Raw genomic sequence first — 19952 nt, 5'->3', positions numbered from 1 at the left:
AAACCCAGAAGAGGGTTTCCCTATCATTGCTCAGAACTCTCCTGCCCCAAGAACTCAGAGGACACCAGCAGAGGGACAAGAATAAAACCCATTCTAGCTTAACTCCCTGATACTCTGGAGTGAGGGGATGGGGCTCTAGGTCTCCTTTGGCCTGGTAGGTAGATGTCCCTGGGTTATTACTATCTCTGCAAGATCCCCAAGGAAGCCCTTGCCAGTTAGGCTCATTACCTGAGCCCCACGAGGTCACATCACAGCAGTGCTCTGCTCCACTGCACTGGGTGAGCTGAGGCAGAGGCCCAGTCCCAGAGCCTCTCCCCTGTTCCTCTCAGGAAGGGGTCCTCCACCTGCACCTGCCTGTGGGCTCCTACCTTCCACGCCTCAAATCTCTCTCCTTTCTAATCCCATGCAGGCTCACCTGCAACAAGTCTGGCGGTCCAGGCTCTTTCCGGGGACAGCATCACCTTCAGATCAACACAGAGCAAATAATCTATGTTAATCCCTCACATTTCAGCACTGACTCACAGCCTCTGCAAACCACATTCTCCTGTGTGGTAAACAAACTCAGACTTTCTCTTAACCCTCTCCCATCCTGGGAGTTTTCTCAACCCTCCCTCAGAGCTCCCTGAATCCCATAGAGTCACAGTTCCTCCTTGTGGCCAAAGCGTCAGTGGTGCCAGGACTCAGTTCTCTTGCCTTGGACCAAGGACAGCAGGATGGTAGAGGTCTCTGAGATAGGGACAGACAGTGAGAAGGTTCTAAGGAGCCCCTGGCCCTCCCATCTGAGACTGATTCCTCAAAAGACACACAGCTGAGGACCTGGGCCCATAGCATGGGCAGGGCAGAAATGGGGACCTCCAAGCTCAGGCTTCAGGTCATCAGGAAGAAAGGGGCCCACCTGAGGATGTTGGAATATTGATATCATTGTCTCTGAAAGAACCCTCAGCCTTAGAAGCAACTTTCACAGGAGAAGAAGAGCCTTAGTCTGAGAGCAAACCCAAGACTGACCAGGACTCTTTCTCCCACTCAGCCTGTTTTGTCGGGCAAGGCGTGCGGTCTATGGCTCATGCCAAGAAGTACGCTATGGGTTCCATAGGCACTACCAGGAGATCCTGAAACCCAGAAATATTCAGCCCAGGGACAGAGGCTGAAATATGACCATTGAGTAGTCTCTCTCTGATTGTTAACAATTTTGGGGTGGAAAAGTCATACACAGATTCTGCAAAGAATGAAGTATATGAAGTGTTTTAGTTGTTCTCAGCCAGAGCTTGTGTATGCCATATCTTTTGGGTACATTCCTGAATGTGTGGGGTGTTTTGATTATCACAATTATTAGTGAGGTTCAAAACTTCATGTGATACATAGGAAAACTCCATTCAGAATAGAAATGTCCACCACAATGCTAGTTTGAGCCCCCATTGATAAATGTTGATAGAATAAAGATTTAAAATGACAGAAATTCACTAGCCCTGCATTTTGGAAGGGTCTGGGGAGGGCCTGTTCCCTCATGTAGGAATTCAGGGAAGATATCCCAGAGACCTATAAAGCCAAAGATTTAAAGAGAAAAGTTTAAGCAGTGGGATTAACAAGGGGTTACTAAACAAGTGACAGGAGGCTCCACTCTCCTCTCTTCAGTCTACTTCCACCCCAAATACAAACTCAATGGTTATAGTTACAGTTACACAAGATGAATAAGTTCTGGAGATCTGCTGTACAACAGAGTGCCTATAGTTAATAGTAAGGTGTTGCACTTAATAACTTCTTAAGAGGCTAGATCTCAGGATAAGTGTTCTCACCACACATGCAAAAGCAAGGGGAATCCAGAAATCTTTTGGGGGTGATGGATATGTTTACCACCTTGATTGTGGGGATGCTATCAGTGTGAATGCATATGTCCAAACTTATCAAAATGTATACAGTAAATATGTGCAATTTTTGCATAGTAAGTATATTTCAATAAAGGTGAAAAAGACATACTCAAGTGTATCCCACCTTTATAAAATATAAAAACTGGCTTTCAAAGTTAGTAGATTGAATTGCTGCAGAACAACACTCACACTAAAAACAACTAGAAAAGCTTATTCAAATATAAAAGTTATATATTTAAAGGCAGGGGTGCTACTGATGCAGTCAGGATGTAAGGATTCAATATTCCGAAGAGAAAGGATAAATCTGAGAAATTATTTTTACTTTAGAGTTATTGCTCATTTGATATCAGCGGTTAAGAAGCTGAGAAGAAAGAGGACACGGAGAGGGTGAGAAACTTGAAGGATCTCACATCGTCTTACTGGCCTGGGGAACAACATTTGTGATCAGTGACGACTGAATAGGAAAGGATTCTGTTGAAGATGCTAGGCCTTGAGACTGGAGGTAGGAGCAGGAATTGATTGAAAATAAGCACAAAGGGACATTTTGGGAGATGGAAATATTTTAGAACTGGATCATTGTTGTACACTTGAAAAGGGTAAATATTATGTTATATAAGTGACACTTGAATAATGCTATTGAAACTACTCCAGACATTTAGTTTGAAACATAAATGACTACACAGTAGGAGCAAAAATGAACAGCCATTAAAAAGACTGAAGCTCAGCTTCAATCCAGCTCACTTTTCGCCTAGATTAAGATGACCTGTCCCTGCCACCATTTCCCAGCATAAACAAAAAAGATCCTTCTCTATAAGAAGATAAACCATTCAGAGCCTTAAATTATGTCTAAGATTTTTCATAGACAACACTCAGCATTCAAACATAAATTATCTAGTGTGTGAAGAAACTAGGCCACATGGCCAAAAACCAAGAAAAGAAAGAAAAAAGACTAAAGAAACAGCCCCAATGGGATTCAGCAATTAGAATTATTGGACACTGACTTTAAAATAACTATTATTAATATATTCAAAAAAGTAGATGACAAATGGAGGATTTTACCAGACAACTGAAAACTATACTAAATATTTAAATGAAATTCTGAGCCAAAATATACAAAATACCTACAGTTAAGATTTCAATATGGGTTAAAAGCAGAATAGATACAGCTGAACAGGGCAAGGAACCTGGAAGATAAGTCAGATGGAAATACCTAGACCAAATCATGTTGAGAAACAAAAAGGATAGAAAATACAGAAGAAAATGTATTAATTGGACCATCATTATAGAGAAGTATCTGGCCATCAATCTAAAACTTTCTAGGGAGCTTGAGACAAACAAAAGCTTTATCTATTAGTTCTCATTCCCCAAGGATTGAGGATTTCCCCGTGGATCATTAACTCCCTGACACTTCTGAGTTGTGTGTGCACAACTTTCAGACCACTCATGTGTCTCATGCCACAGCAACAGAGTACTCTGGGAAGGAAGCTACACACATGGTCCGTATTTAAGATGAGGTGTAATCAGTATGGAGTGTGTCAATGTCTACGTGGAATAACTTCATGAAATAGCTGTGGCTGGAATTGAGGCGGGATCAAGTGGATTTGGAGCAATACATAAGAGGCATTTGGTACAGTCCACTCCTAGAATTGTTTCCTTAAATACAAATTATCAGGTCCTCAAGGGGGTAGCTCAGTCTGTAGAAATACAGGAGGACTAGGGCTCCAGATTTGCTGTTACTGTACCCAACGTCATAACTAATGTTTGTCATCTCCCTTCAGCACAAATTCTAGATTTCCTCCACCTTTGTTCAGCACTTCAGTGGCCTAAGTTGTTTGTTTGGTGAGGGTGACCCCAACCTTCATCCCAGAGGATTTTGAGCCCCTAGGTGCCTTTACTTTGTCAGGCCACGATAGCTGCAATTGAAAAATTGTCACTATCACCAGGATTTATTTATTTATTTATTTGTTTGTTTATTTATTTATTTATTTATTTATTTATTGTGAGGAAGATCAGCCCTGAGCTAACATCCATGCCAATTCTCCTCTTTTTGCTGAGGAAGACCAGTCCTGAGCTAACATCTATTGCCAATCCTCCTCCTTTTTTTTCCCTTGTTCTCCCTGAAACCCCAGTAGATAGTTGTATGTCATAGTTGCACATCCTTCTAGTTGCTGTATGTGGGACACCTCCTCAGCATGGCTGGACAAGTGGTGCTTCGGTGACGCCCGGGATCTGAACCCAGGCTGCCAGCAGCAGAGTGCAAACTTAACCACTAAGCCATGGGGCCGGCCCCCTATTACCAGGAATTAAAGCACCAAGGGATGCTTGAGTTAGTTCCCTGAATACCAGATAAACATTTCCCTGCTTCCATGGTGTAGCAGCAACTCTATCATCTCATGATAATCAAGATCAATACCTCCATTCTTACCTGCTGGTCTCACAGGAAAAGGAGCCCAAAATAACTGGACATGGCCATAGTTCATGTTCATTGGAATCCTTATGATGTCTTGTGGTGGAAGCATCCATTCCCTCCTCCTCTTTCTCCTCAGGAATCAGAACTTCTTATCTAGTAGACCCTAAAAATACAGGGGAAGGAAGTACAAATTTGCAACTGGATCACTGGGAATGATGATGAGGGGAATGCCAATCCTACTTCTACCCCTTGGCTTCTGGAATCACGTATTGAGTACACAGCCCCATATTTCAGCCATTGCTTCAATGCATACCACATCCTAGAGAATATCACCCCTGCCCTATAAGTGTTATTTTAGAGTTGTCACCTTAGTTAAGCTTTTAATAGGTCATTTCTTCACTTTATAAGATCAAACGCTTCTGAGAGATGCAGTACATAAAAAATAAATAAATAAATAAAATGGATCCCGTGGTCATGAACCCATTATTTCATTTCCTTACCTATAACATGTGAGGCTTTGGTCTGTAGCAAAGTTGTGTGGGAACTCATGTCACTAAATTAGTCATTCTATAATCCTGCAGATGGTAGTGTTGCCATGAAAATTATTGAATAAATGAATATTTCATTTGTTTAGAAGTGATATGGTCTGCTCACATCTTTTTTTCCTCCCATTCATTGCTTGATCTCATCTTGACTTATTTTAGGAAATCCATTCTTTTCCTTTGTAGTCTTCACTCTAAGATCTCTGGTCCAACTCTTCAAGAACACTGGTGTCTTATTCAAAACCCAAGAAGTTTAATCTGGCTGTCCCATGTCAAGTGGAGGTTACCAAATTCAATCCTGCTCTGCTTCTAGATGCTACTTGTTTTTACTGCTGAATTCTGATCCTGCACTTCCCTGCTTTAATCTGGTAATTCCTGCTGGCCTAAACCTCTGTTCGCCTTGAAGTGGTATCTCAATATCAAACTCCGTGGTTATGATTCTCTTAGCTTATTCTCATGTGTGTTAACATCACTCCCCAAATGCATCACCCTAGGCTAAGAGGGTTAACAGGTATTTCTGGCCTTGACTACATACTGGGTAGGACTCACTGATATTTAGGCCCTTCTGCTGAGCAACATGTCCTTCTGCAGATTTACTGTTGGAGATCAGCTGTACTCTCATGTAAATACTAAAGCCCCTCCTCTTCAATCATCTCTCCATCCTATGAGTTAAAATTATTTCTTTTAAGCTACTAAAACAAAAATCACCTGCTGTGGTGTCTGTAAAGATTCTGCAAATTCCATGACTACTGGCCATTCCTACCCAAGATATCCTACCTTGGTAACTTAATTTCAGGTAATTGTCTATTTGGAGACCGGTGAACAAAACAAGCCAGCCAGATTTCTTTCTCTTGGGGAAGAAAGTGGTGCTGATAGCTGGAAAAGAGGTAGAAGGATGAGGGTTTGTGCACAGGCTGGAAGTGCCCTTGTGAGGCTGTGGTTACACTGCTGGCACAGAGGTAAATAGCTGAGTCTCCCAGCTCTGTGAGCCTGATAAGCAGAGTGGAAAATGATCCATCAGGCCTTTCAGCTGAGAATCGATCCTTGAATATTTCAGCATTCTCTGAAAGTGTTTCTTTGTAGAAGGAAATCAGAAACTCTACTTTCTGCCCCAGAATTTGTCTATGCCAATATAGGTATTAGTGACCAGAAATGGGGTCACAACTCAAGATCACTTCCTGTTGCATCTCTATGACCTGATGGCTTGGAGTCTGGCTGACTTCAGGTTCTGTGTGCCCTGTGGGAGGAGAAAGAAGCCAGAGATTGAATAAAGGCATGGATTTGAACTAACTGCCTTTAGGTAAGTCAGAGATGAAAATTTCCTATGAGCCTCAAGGATTCACTTGCTTCCAGGAGAATAACAATCACTCAACATAGGAGCCAGGTATTCATGGCAGGGTCAGGGCAGGAATGAGGCCTCTCCTAGGTCAGGCTTCTGGTCATCAGAAGCTGAGGAGTGGACTTCTGAGCTCACAAAGTCCCACAGTAATCTGATGGAGGCTTTAGCATTTCTGGCAACACCCACTTTTCCTGGAGCGCCCTCTACAGGGGAGAGGAGGAAACCTTTGTGTCAGTGCACAACCACTCCAGGACACAGGGCTATGCTCAGCCCTTGAAGTTGACTGTTGTGTGCAAGATGGAGGGCCATTATAGGGAGCAATGGGGGAAAATATGGGGTTCAGCAAAGACAGCCCTGAGTACAAAGTCCTGCTCTGAAATGTCAGGAGGCAGTCGCTTCTTACTGCCTATTGTGAGAAACAACCCAAGGGCATCAGACTCTAATCAGGAGGCAGGGTGTGACACCGTCAAGAATTAGGATTAAAGAGACTAAAGGAAAATGAATCCAGGCTGAATGTCTTACAGGTCAAGTGGAAGAGAAGTCAATGAGGAGATGGGACCCTGAATGAGCAGAGAGAGTGAACCAGAGAACAGTGATCCAAACCAGGTGAGGAGACTGTTGTCCTCAGTGAGGGGAACAGAGATAGCACTTGGTGAGGGAAGGAGGTGTTTTGAAAAAGGTCTGAGTATATTTGGAGCTGGGATCAGGGCTAAGGTCCAGGGTCTAACATGGATGGAAGAAGTCAGAGAAAGGTACCTACTGGAAGGAGGATTGTAGGACTGCTGTGGCCAGAGTATAAAGTATCTCAGGGGAGATTTCTCAAGGGCATAAAACGATTGGAAGATACGTGGAACAACTTCAACTTGAACATATGCATCCTACTTTCAGGTGCAAGCACAGCCTTGTTCAAGAAAACGTAAGGCCACAGGCTGTTGGTATCTGTGCATGGAAACTAGCATTGCCATACCCAGTGAACTGACAGCAGTGTGATGGTCTGCGATTTCTGTCTAGGGTCCTCCAGGAAATGTTGAACTGAGCCTTGATTGCCCCACAGCTTCCTGGCTGGACCCAGGAGGTTTGTGCACAAGGAGAAGTTGACTTTGCAGGGCTGTGTCTTTGCTGCTGGCACAGAAATACATGGCTGAGTCTTCTGGCTCCAGAGTATGCACATGAAGGTACAAGAGGGAGCTGTCTGGACATTCAGGAAAGAAGCGACTTGGAACAGTCTTGTTCTCAGCTAGTTCCTTATAGTCATAGAAAAACATCAGTTCCAGTGGATTCTGAGAGCTCTGTACCAATACATAGATGTTGTTCACATTTCAAAGACTTCTCATTTCTCATTCCCATGACTGGGTGTTTTGGTATCTGAGTAATTCTAGTGTCCATGGGGACTGTTGGGGGAAAGGGACAAAATTCAGACAAAACCCAGAAGGAGAGTGTTGATGCAGCCACAGGAAAATGGCTTGAATCCAAGGTCAGCCCATTTGAAGTCAAGACTCACCTGCTCCCAGGAAACAGAGGACCACACAGCAGAGCAGCCTGCAGCCCATGGTGGAGTCAGGTCTGTGGTGGCCTGTCTGACTAGGATGCCCTGGGGAGGGGACTGGGCTCTGGTCTCCTTGGCCTTGATTGGTGGTTTTGCCTGTGCCGTCACTGTCCTGATATTTCCCCCAGCTCCAGGGACTATTTCTTTGTCTCCTTTTCATGCCTTACACAGATTCTAATAGAAGGTGGATTTGAATGACTGGGCTGGGATATTCCTCTGACAGCTGCTCTTTTGCTATTAGCTGCCCTCCTCATTATATAGGTTCTCCCTCTATCCCCTTCCCTTCCAAGACCCCTTCTCAGTGTCAGACCACTTCCCCTTCAAGGGATCTCCTTCTTCCTCTGCTCAGTCACACAGGACAACAACACTCAACACACTGTTTCCCTCAGGGTCTAAGCTCAGTGGAGCCGTTCTGTCCTGCCACATGGAGGGAGGAATACTGGATGGCTGTGGTTCCAATCTTGACCAGTGCCCAGCATTAAAAATGCAAGACTGTGATGCCAGCCAGGAGCCAGACACTGGGAAGGGTGCTGATGGGACCACACAAGGGATAGCCCATCCTCGGCCCCTGTAGTTGAGGGTACAGAGCTTTGCCAGGCTGAGGGCAAACAGGTTGCTGAAAGAGGACAACATGTTAAAAAAAAAAAAAAACTTCAACTGACTAAACTTTAAAGATGTTTTGCCTTTATTCAATAATTCATAAATGGGGCAACATCCAATCTAGCAGATAGAAAGGAGCTCCAAGGAGCTGTACAAAATGAAAGACTTTTACATGCAAAAGGAATAGGAGCAAGGACGTTATATTAGCAAAAAGCGTAATCCTCCCTATCTATTTCCTCTTGTGTCTAATCAATTCCAGGTCATTTGATTTTACTTCCTAAACATCTTTTATTTCTCTCATTTCCCTGTGTTTCTCTCACCACCATTACATCCTAGCTACTATATTGCCTGCCTGGGTACCTGCATTGGCTAACTCTTGTATCTGCATCAGCTCTTTCCACATTGCCCATTATTTTTTCACACTCTAGCCAGGGCATAAAAAACACACATTTGTGCACGCACACACATGTAAAAGAACAAACACTAATCAGATTACTACAAAGGTCAAATACTTTAACCTCAATGCAGGACAGGGAGTATATGAGAGCCCTTTGTACCTTCCAGTTAATTTTGCTGTGAACCTAAAACTGTGTTAAAAATAAACTCTATTTAAAAACCTCAATGACTCCTATTAAATATTATGTTAAATTCCATATCATATACTTTGATTTATAAGGTCACAAATGGTCTGACATCTGCCTACCTCTCTCCAGTCTCACCTTGTACTCGTCCCCTTCCCCACTCCTTGCTCTGCCACACCACTAAATCTTTCCATTCATTAAGCTCACCAATTTCTTTCCTGCCTGCACTGGATCTTCCGTCTTTCTTAAATGCATGTTGCTTCATTTTTCCTGGGCCCACTTATTTTGTTACCTCCAGCTCAATAAAGATGTCGCCTTAAACACAACTTCCTCTAAGAAACCTGCTCTGTGACTCTATTAGGTCTCTCTGTGTCATAACCAGTGGCTGCTGGGTTCAGTTTCACGCAACACCCTGGCCGTGCCTGACTGATACAAGGGCAGAGACACTGGATCCAACAAATATTCTCTCCTATGGGTTTGACACTTTAACAGAGACATAGAGACAGAAGGTACTCATGGCAAGGTAGAAGTAATGTACAAAAAGCTTCACATATTTAATGTATAGAATTTGATGAATTTGGAGATGTGCATACACTGGTGAAACTATCACCACAATCAAAGTAATAGACATATCCATCCCCTCCAAAAGTTTCCTTGTGTCCCTTTGTTTTGTTTTGCTTTTGTTTTTTTGTGGTAAGACAACTTAACATGAGATCTACCCTCTTAACCAATTTTTAAGTGCACAACATAGTATTGTTAACCAAAGACACTATGTCTTATGTCTTAGAGCAGATCTCTAGAAAGTATTCACCTTACATAACTGAAACTTTATATCAATTCAACAACTCCTCATTTCCTCTTCCCTATAGGCCCTGGCACTCCACCATTCTACTTTTTGCTTCCATGAGTCTGACTACTTTAGATACTTCATATAAGTGCATTCATGCAAAATTTGTCTTTCTATGACTGGCTTATCTCTTAGCGTGTCCTCCAGGTTCATCCAAGTTGTCACAAATAGCAAGATTTCCTTCTTTAAGGCTGAATAATATTCTATCACATATATACCACATTTCTTTTATCCACTTATCTGTTGATGGAGTTGTTTCCATCTTTTGATTATTGCGAATAATGCTGCAATGAACACGAGAGTGCAGATATGTCTTCAAGATCATGATTTTACTTCTTTCAGATACATACCCAGAAGTGGGATTGCGGATCATATGGTAGTTCTATTTTTTATTGTTTGAAGAACCTCCATGCTGGTTTCCATAGCAGCTGCCCCATTTTACATTCCCACCAACAGTGTATGAAGGCTCCAATTTCTCCACATCCTCATCAATACTTATCTTTTCAATTTTTGATAATAGCCATCCTAACTGGTGTGAGGTGATACCTCATTTTGATTTGTTTTCCCCTGATGATTAGTGACGTTGAGCACCTTTTCATGGATCCGTTGTCCATTTGCACGTCTTCTTTGGAGAATGTCTATTCATGTCCTTTGTCAATTTTTAAATCAGATTATTTGTGTTTTTTGCTCTTAGGTCATAGAAATTTCTTATATATTTTTAGATATTAACCCTTTATCAGATATGTGGTTTGCAAATATTTTCTCCAATGCCATACAAAGCTACAGTAATTAGAATACAAACACACACCCACACACAAACACACTTACACACACACTCACAGACGTCTCAGAGAAGCTGTGGTTTTCTTCTCTCCAAACCTCCTTCCACAGGGCTCTGTGGGTTTGGTGGGGTGGGGCAGAGGGTGCCGTTGCAAAGGTTCTTGTTTGGGTCTCTGATCTCTGCCCAGCGCTGTGTCACTAGCACTGCAGAAGTACAGGCCGCTGTCTGCGGGATGCGTACCCGTCACGGTCAGAGTCGAAAATGTTCGGTCGGGATGGCTGATGGGAAATTTGTCCTTGCTAAAACCTTGTTCGTATGTGGGGCGGGAACCCTGATCAGAAGTTGCAACCAGTGTGAGGCCCTGTTTCAGCAACTGACGATACCAAACTACAGTTTGGGCCTGAAAGTCCATTGCTTGGCACTTGATCTCCACGGAGCTTCCATTCTTACAGAGAGCCCTGCTTGGATGTTGAGAGACGAGAGTACCAAGCCCAGAGTCTGCTGAAATAGAGGTCAAAGAGATGAAAGAGGCCAGCAGGACCAGTCAGACACGACCACAGGCAGAGAACTCACAGCCTGGCTCCCTCACCTTCCTCCCAGCTCCCAGAGAGTCCTGTTTGTTTTGTGAAGTCTCCCTAGCAGACTCCCTGGATCATAATCCCCCATCTCCCCTGACTGGTGACTTCTCACCTTACCCTTTACACTCCCAGAGGGCATGGATGTCCCCTCTCATTTTGATCAGCATAAAAAATCCCCAATCTCTGGCTACCAAATCACTCATGCCAATGCCCATGCATACTCGCCCAAGCTACTGATACAATAAGGCTCGTACTGGGCCCCAGAAGCAGCAGAAGCATCAGCATCTTCAGGGGTTGGCCTCACGCCACACCACTCTCAAGAGAGGTATGACCATGTTCTTTGTTCTTCCTTTATCCACCCCAGAGGGAGGGATGATGGTTTACACAATCCTGAGGAAGCTCTAATCTGCCCCCTGGTGGTGACCTTTTCCAATGATGCAGGTTCTATTACTCTTTCTGATTATCAAAGATCCATACATACATCACTGAAAGGGGCCTCAAAATTGTTATAATTTGACTCCTAATTTTATAGAAGATACACTGATACCTACAACATTGAAATGACTAGGATGAGTTTCTTAGCTTTATATAGGGAGAGGGGTACATGTTTGTGTAGCAAATGGCGTTGTAGTCAGTTCTTTACTTCTGTGCCTCAAAGTAACCAAGGAGGCTGCAGCCCTGACAGTTGGTTTTTCTTTTTTGTCGTGCAAGTACCTGACTTAAGATTTGATTGCTGAGGTGTCCACTTCAAAGAGGCATCCACTTCAAAGATGGCTATCATCAATATATACATTGCCAGCCACACAACTAGATGAAGAGACAGGTCACCTCCCCAATGCCACCAACCCCCAGGCTCCTTTGTTTTAGACACCTTAGTTGATTTCAATAATTGACCACTTGAGTCACTTGTTTTTTTCTCTTCCAGTGCCTTAAAATCTTGCTTTTAGTTTTAAATTCACCAATAGAGAGTGAGCCCATGAAACCCTAGACTCCCATCCTGGGACCCAATAAAAGCAGAACACCAGGTCTGTGCATGCTCTGTCTCTGTCTGTAACAACGCTGTGTAGCCCCAGGTGTGCCATATAATTTCCAGAACCTGTAAGTAATAAACTTATCTTTCGCAAAGATTCCTGATGGTTGTTGCAGAGGGCATCTTGCAACCCTAATAAGAACCACAAGGGCCGGTCCAGCCACGACACTGGTTGTCAATAGGCTGAGACAAGGGCACAACATGAAGACAACTCATGGTGGTTGTTCACTAGAACTATGGGTGAACATAAGAAATCCTAGGCTAGAAGTTCCATGTTTCTTCATATCGATGAAAAGGACACTTCCTCATCTTCTAAATGAGGAATTTATTTCACAACTGTCTCATGCTAGTTCCCCTCATAGTGATGAACTTAATAATAAATATGGCTATTTATTATAGTCTATATATCTTTGTGTAAAGCACAGTAGAGGCTGTCAGGATAATTTATTTATCATTATTTCACCATAATACAGGTCATAAACTAAGTATTGGTCAATGGAAATAGGTTCTAGGAGATTTAAGGAATTATTTCTGCTTTGAACATGCTGGAATATTTGTTTTAAATGGCTCATGCTTGGAAATGCATAGCAATTTCAAGAGGCTGAAGATTTTTTTCCAAAGCAAAAAAAATTCCAAAGATATTTTTCCTTTCACTTTTATAACAACCTCCCAGTTGGGCTTTCACTTAATATTTAGTTCTTTTTATCAGGAGTGGGTAACTAAGGTGGAATTGAGACTTGATCCATCAAATTATGTTTGTACTATATGATATAGATTTTTATCATACGAAGTATAATTATTACATATTAAATATTACAACACACATAAGAATGATACATGGATTAAAGGCCCTCTGACATGTTCTTGTGGCTATATTCTTTTATGGTTGGTACACACCATATTAGACTGGGACCACCTCTCACTATAACTGTACTGTTCCTACAAAGAGTAAGTGGATGTACCTTGCAATGCATTATTTCTGGTGTAATATTATGTAATATATGGGATAAAATGGCTAGAAGCCCCAGGATCAGAAGAAAACCTTTCTACTCCTTCTGAAGACCACCAGCCATCAGGTATATACCTGTGGTTTATATTACTGTATCAACTTAACTAAAGAGGAAATACCTTTCCCAGAACCTTCTTCCTAGTATAGCTGTTGATTAGAGTTTATCTCAAGAAAAATCTTTGCAGGTAAAGCAGCTATCATTACACTCTGAAGTTATCATTTGTCCAAGGCAGTGATGAATATGATCAGATGTACCAATTTATCATATTGTAGTAGCTACTCTTCAAAGATGACACCCCAATGAACCACACCTCCCAATATTCACATTCTGGTTAAGTCCCTTCCTTTTGACTCTGGACTGGTCTGTGTATGGTAGAAACAACACTGCATGATTTTCCAAGATGGGTCATAGGCAGCTTTGTAGATCCCACTCGGGTCTTTTGAACATTCATTTTTGGGGAAGTCAGCCACTATGTAATAATTTTACCTACCCTGAGGCCATCATGCTGTGAAGAAACCCACCTAACACATTGAGGGGCTGTGTGTGGAGAGAGAGACATGTCAGGCTGGTCCACAGCTGTTCTAGCCACCCCAGATGAGGTATCAGGCATGTGCACAAAGAGGCCATCTTGGATGTCCAGTCCAGGTGAGCCTTCAGATATCTCCAGTCTCAGTGACTATTTGAGTGTGACGACATGAGAGACCCTAAGTGGGAACTCAGCCAAGCCCATTCAACCCATAGAACCATGAGAGATAACACATTGTTATTTTAAGTCACAACATTTGGGGGTGTTTGTTGTTATTACTATTGTTGTTTTTCTAAGCTTTTTCAGTGAGACATAAATTACATAATAGACTTCATAGATCTCAAGTGGACAGCTTGGCAAATATTCACACATGAATACATTTATGTAACTACCACCAAGATCAAGATATAGGACATTTTCAGAACCCCAGAATCCTCCCTTTTGCTTCCTCCCAAGTAAATTTAAAATGCCCCCAAGTAACCACTATTTTAACTTCATATAGTATGTACTCTTATGTCTGGTTTCTTTTGTTTAATGTTAACGTTTATGATATTCATCCATCCATAATTTTGCAAACAATATTTGAATTTTTACTATAATTTATTCTATTATATAAATGTAACACAGTTTATGTGTCCATTGCATTGTTGATGGACATTTAAGTGTTTCCAGTTTGTGATGGTGCGTTTTTGTCAAATATTTTGTCTATTTCCTCAAAATTCTGAAATATTTCTTGAGTTCGTGTACATTTGGCAAATTGGTTTTGTGACTTGGCTAATTTACTATTGATCGCTTCTAGTATATTTTTAAATCAATCTTGATTTGTATCAAGAAATATTATCATTCTTTGATTATATTTTTCTATAAATTGTTCTTCCTACTTAATAGATACAATGGCTCCTCAAAACTTGCCTAGGAAACATTTAGTGATATTTTATCTATTTTAATTTTTTGACTTTCTTTTCATAAAATAACTTTCTTACAGCTTGGTCCTGGGAAGGGGAGCCGTTATGAAACATCATAGTTTCGTAACTCTGAGAAAGTAAATCGTTCAATTTTTTAGAGTGGATGTTTTATAATTAAGTAAATTCCATATGCTTTGTTGTATAAATTCCTCAGCAGACAGAGGAAATCTATATTCCTTCTAGTTATGCCCAAGATAACAAAGAAGAACAAGACCGCCTATCTCTTCCGGTTGTCCCTTTAATTTCCTTTCTCTCACTGGACAGATAGCCTCTCCTCATCCTATTGCCTCTGGAATATGACTTACACACAGGGAGCAGAGAATTCTAGGGCTGTGGCCCCGACTGCCACAAAAGTCCATGACTGCATCATCTGGCTCAGGAGATTATTGACCTGAAGTGTCTGTGAACATGGTCTGGGCAGTCCAAGTGAAGTATCTTAGATCCATCCCATTCCCAACTGTTTCCTCACTATTGTCAGACAGTGTTAGTTGCGATGACTGTTGGAATGCTCATCATAGCACAGTTCAGTGTTTTAAATCCTATTCAGAGGTTAGTGTCTCTTTCCCATCTCTGTATCTCAGTATATTGGTCTCTGTGTGAGTCAGGCTTCCACAAATTATGTGGGAGAAGAAAGCCAATGCCAAACACAGAATGAGGAAGATAAAATGCATGTAGCCAAGGCTTGTGTGTGATGATCAGGGATTTCCCACATTTTTCTAGAACTTGCTTGTCCCAGGAGACCCAGGGCCACACAAGAGAACAAAGTGGGGTACTTAAATGATTCCAAGAATATTTAAAAACATATTTCATTCAGTATTTTTAGTTGTATGCAGTGTGAATGTTAGTCTGAATAATATAGACTGCCATTCATTTCTAGAAACAGACTTATGTGACCAAATAAAAACTTGTAAACAAATACAGTCCCAAGAATTAGCACCATTTGCCTTCTAATTCCACTGATAGGTGGCAGACCACAAAGAGAAATAATATACAGAAAACATCAAGACCATTTGCAAAATAATACAGACCACCTGTCTGCTGATTATTCAAGCAAATATTTCTCTCAAGCCTGACTCTGCCTTCTAAGTGCCAAGTGCAATTACAGAGCCTACTAGGTATATCTATGCAGATGTCCAAGGAAGGTCCACTAGAACTAGAAACTCAGTTTTGTTCAACAGCTTTGCTCCACTCATTCTTTCAAATTTTCTCTTATTGCCATATTCCAGGGGGGTTGATCACCTTTATTCCTGATATTATCTCATCACTCTCTCCTGACATAGCTCCCTACGCCTGTATCACTCAGGTGGTTCTTGTGCATCTGGTGAAATCCTCCTCATCATTCGAGTTTCATCACCCATTTTGCCTTCTCTTTGAAGCCCTTCCTGATGTCACCAGACAGAATTGGCCGTGTTATTCCTAGTACTCCACTAATATCTCAGATAAGGCACACATATATGATATTTGATTACAGTATTTGACTTCTACACATTTCTCTCCCCACTAGACTTTATTATTTTTCTGAAGGAAAGGACCATTATCTGTTCATTTTTGTTTTACAGTATTTGGTAAAATAGAAAAAAGAACTGAGATGTAAAATTAACCTCTTCTCTCTTCTCTTCTCTCCATCCTCCCCTCCTCTTCCTCCTCCTCCTCCTTCTCTTCTTCCTTCTTCTCCTTCTCCTTCCTCTTCTTTCTCTCTCCCTCTCTCTCTCCATGATATAGTTAGATAGATAGTTATAGATATAGATATATGCGTATATGTCATGTTTAAATCCAACTCAGTGGGTCGCTGAAGTGCCGGGCCATTCAGCAAAGTGTGCTGATGGCAGCAGCTGCTTTAGAGGCCTGGTTGAGATGGAGGAAAGCTGGCAGATCAAGGTACTGAGTTCAGAAAGCCCTGCCACCTGGAGGGAAGCAGGGCTTGGGACACATTTATGCACAGAGAGGAGGTGGCTGTGCTTCACTGTGTCTCTACTACTGGCACAGAGATACAGGGCTGTCTGATTCTTTTGGGTCGATGTCACAGTGAGAGGAAAGAATGCCTTCTTCTCTCGAGAGGCACTGTAGCCTTCAGATATGTCTTCTTTCTGAGCATCATTCACAACCCGTGAGTAGTAGATGAGTCTCAACCCTTGTCCTGGGTCTTGTCGGTACCAGTACATGGCATCGTAATCCAAATTCTGTTCACATTTCAGAGTCACATCTCGTCTTTCTTCTCTGAGCAGGTATTTTGGGCTCTGAGTGATTCCACCGTCCATGGTGTCTATGGAAGAGAGAGAAAGCTTCTGGAGAAAGAGACCAAAAGTGTGCCTAATGCTGTTGTCACAGGGGGAAGTCTTAGATCTGGAACTTGGCACCTTCGGGACAGGAATTTGCTCCCTGAACCCAGGACTCACCTGCTCCCAGGAGACAAAGGACCACCCAGCAGAGCACCTGGTTGCCCATCGGGGGCAGGGGGTCTCCTTGTAGCTCCAAGCACTTGCTGGAAGACAAAAGAGGAAAGAATCTTAGCTCTGGATATCCCGCTGCCTTAATGCATCCAATTTGTCAGAAGCCTAGACTGGATAGTTGGAAAGGATCCTGGCGATATTTGAGACAGCTCCCTAATTTTGTGGATGAGGAGACTAAGAGCAGAGACCTGAATCACTTGTTCCCTCCTTGTGCTTCCCTCCTGAAACTCTGCTTTTAGTCTGGCCTGAGTTTGCTCGCACAACCACATCTACAGGCCAGAGTCTCCTCTGATTGGCCTTCTGGATTTCCTGGTGATAGTAATGTGTGATTGCTATGAGAGCACTGCAGACACTCTAGTCACACAGAAGGTGGAATTCCTTTGTTATCCCTTCGACTCCCTGAGGAAAGAGTGACGCCTGGGGTCTGTGCAGAGTTGTCTGTGGCAGCAATGGAAAGGCAAGACTCAGATCTGTTGCCAGGAGCTCAGTGGCTCTAGATACTCCTCTGCATTCAGGCCGAGGCCTCATTTTCATTCCACCACCTTCTCTCACTTTTTTTTCTTCTCTTCCTGTTTTGCCATTTCTGTTGTTAATGTTTGAACTTCTGGTTATAAGTGGGTTGTCCTATCTTCAGCTGCTTGCTTGAGTCTATTTAATTCTGTCTGGAGTGTAGATTTCCATATTCTTCTGACTTGTGATTGTTTTTCGGGGGAAGACAGTGAAAACTGGTGGGTTTCCCTCTACTCTACGGATTTTGCTTTCCTCTTGTTCATTTTCGTGTTGTTGAGGTGTTTTACAATGTACCCAGGCTAAAAGTATCCTGTCACATCATTATCAGGAAGTTCAGACACCTTAGCAAGTATTGTTTGTTGTTTTCATGGTGGGTGGTGGGTTGTGAGGCTCCTATATTGTGATTCTCTTTTGTTTTACAGGACTCTTAAGTTTTCCTTCCAATTACCAGAGGACCCTTCTTCTTTCCTCTTTGCCATTTTTTCTCCCTCAGAAGCTGTATGTTTGGAAGGGGATCCCTTTCAATTACATGCCTGGGGGTTTAAGCCAAGTGAGTGCACCTTTAAACCTCCTTCCTCAGGTCCTGCTCTGGTCTGAGTCACTGGGCGTCCTTTCTCTAATGTTCTCTCCAACTTCTCCTCAGGCCCACTCACTCCGCTCCTCAGTCCCGTCACAGTTTTTCTGCTCCACCCCCTCCTCCAGGTCAGGGAGGAGAGAGACCAGGGCAATGAAATAATTTCAGAAAATCAAAAGGCAGAAAAAGCAGTGCAGGTTTATACTCCATCCTGGTGAGGAGGGACTTCCTTAGTGTATATGTTTTGCATTCATCTGCCTTTTGATTTTCTGAAATTGTTTATTCCATCAAAGCAAATGACGATAAACACATCTCTGTAGATGCTTGACATTTGTTGTGTGATGAGAATGAAAAAAAAATATTCACTGAGATCCCAAAAGGTTCAGGTGATGTGTTTCTAATGAATAGTCTTTTGGGGGCAGACCTGTCTCCTAAATTCCAGACTAATTTACCTAACTCTATTGTCGCCATCTCTGGGATATCCTATAGCAGGAGTTTTTAATCCCGGTATCTCTACATACCTGCATAGGCACTAGGCAAAGGACAAAACCTGGATTATTCCAGAAAGAATAAAAGAGGCAGCACAGCATAGTATAAAAAGCACAACCCTTTGAGCCAGCCAAACCTGAGTTTGTATCCTGTATCTTTTTTTTTTTTTTTTGAGTTTCAGAAAGAAGAATGATCCTGGAATCATGTTTTCTCATGTTGAAAATGAGGGCAATATATCCTTTGCTTGATTGTTTTGCTGATTAAATAAAATTCTATATTTAAAGCCCACAATAGAGAACTTGAAATAGAGTATGAATTTTAAAAATCTTTACCTTTTTCGGGTGACAGTGTCTTAGTTCCTGAGCATGGGCTGGGATATTCTGTGATATTTCTACAGTCCTCCCCTATTTCTCTCCTCACCTCGAAGAATGCCTTATAGCTGATTTGTTCCCTAATCAAACAACGTGTCCCCGCCCCCAGCTCACAGCTGTTTCTGTGGCGGGGCCTGGAGGGTGTTTGTGCATTGAGAGGATGTGACTCTGCATTGATGGTGATCAAGAGCTGGCAAAGAAACACCGCTGAGTCTCCCAGTTCTGCCGGCTGGATCCTTAAGACACTGACTGCATCTTTGGGAAATTCAGTAGAAAAGCATTTCGCTGGCATTCCTGACTCATCTATGACTTCTTCTTTCTGGAAGTAAATCATGAATTTCATACCCTCCTCCAGGAACTGGCGATACCAATAAACAGGACTGTGTCCTGTCACTGGACTGCATCTCAGTGTTGCCTCCTGGCCTCTCCCAACCAGGTGTCTTGGGTTCTGGATGACCCTGGCATTTGTGGGACCTCAGAAAAGAAAATATCACATGAGACAGAGTTGTGATGATAGACAAAGTGAGTGTCTTACAATGACGCAACCTAAGGGAACTCAAATATCTTTGAAGTCTCCTGAATGGTCTTAAAATTTCTCAGAAACTTTGCTTTTTTTGCAATTATTTGCAATTCTTTGTTTTCCTATAAATATTAATACCTTTCAGAAAATCTTTGGGCAACATGGATGTCCAGGGCAAATTTGAGACACAGCTATAGAACCACAGACAAAGCCCAGTGATGCTGATCCATTAGCCCAGAACTCAACTGCCCCCAGGAGCCAGATGATCACCCAGCAGAGGAGTCTGGTGCCCACGGCAGAGTTAGGCTTGAAGGCAAGCCCACAGGCAGGGCCCAGGAAGGGTGCTTGCCGCATCAGCTCAGGGAGCCAGACCTCACAGCTGCCTCCCATGTGGCGGGTCTTCCTGTGAGGTCACCAT

At 42.5% G+C, this 19952-nt stretch overlaps 1 pseudogene and 1 gene segment (V, D, J or C); both read right to left on the bottom strand.

Annotated features, from left to right (window-relative positions):
• Nucleotides 1–7163: 7163 nt before the first annotated feature.
• LOC131400208 (T cell receptor beta variable 4-2-like) lies at nucleotides 7164–7862 on the bottom strand (annotated as a pseudogene).
• An 8536-nt stretch (nucleotides 7863–16398) lies between these two features.
• LOC131400203 (T cell receptor beta variable 19-like) lies at nucleotides 16399–19045 on the bottom strand. The segment is given in 3 exon segments: nucleotides 16399–16883; nucleotides 17017–17102; nucleotides 18976–19045. Coding segments are annotated over 2 exon segments (534 nt in total).
• Between the last annotated feature and the right edge of the window lie 907 nt (nucleotides 19046–19952).

The sequence above is a fragment of the Diceros bicornis genome, chromosome 3, assembly GCF_020826845.1.
Source record: "Diceros bicornis minor isolate mBicDic1 chromosome 3, mDicBic1.mat.cur, whole genome shotgun sequence".
Taxonomy (NCBI): Eukaryota; Metazoa; Chordata; class Mammalia; order Perissodactyla; family Rhinocerotidae; genus Diceros; species Diceros bicornis.
Note: the sequence above shows the minus strand (reverse complement) of the source record. Positions and strands in the feature narration are given on the sequence as shown.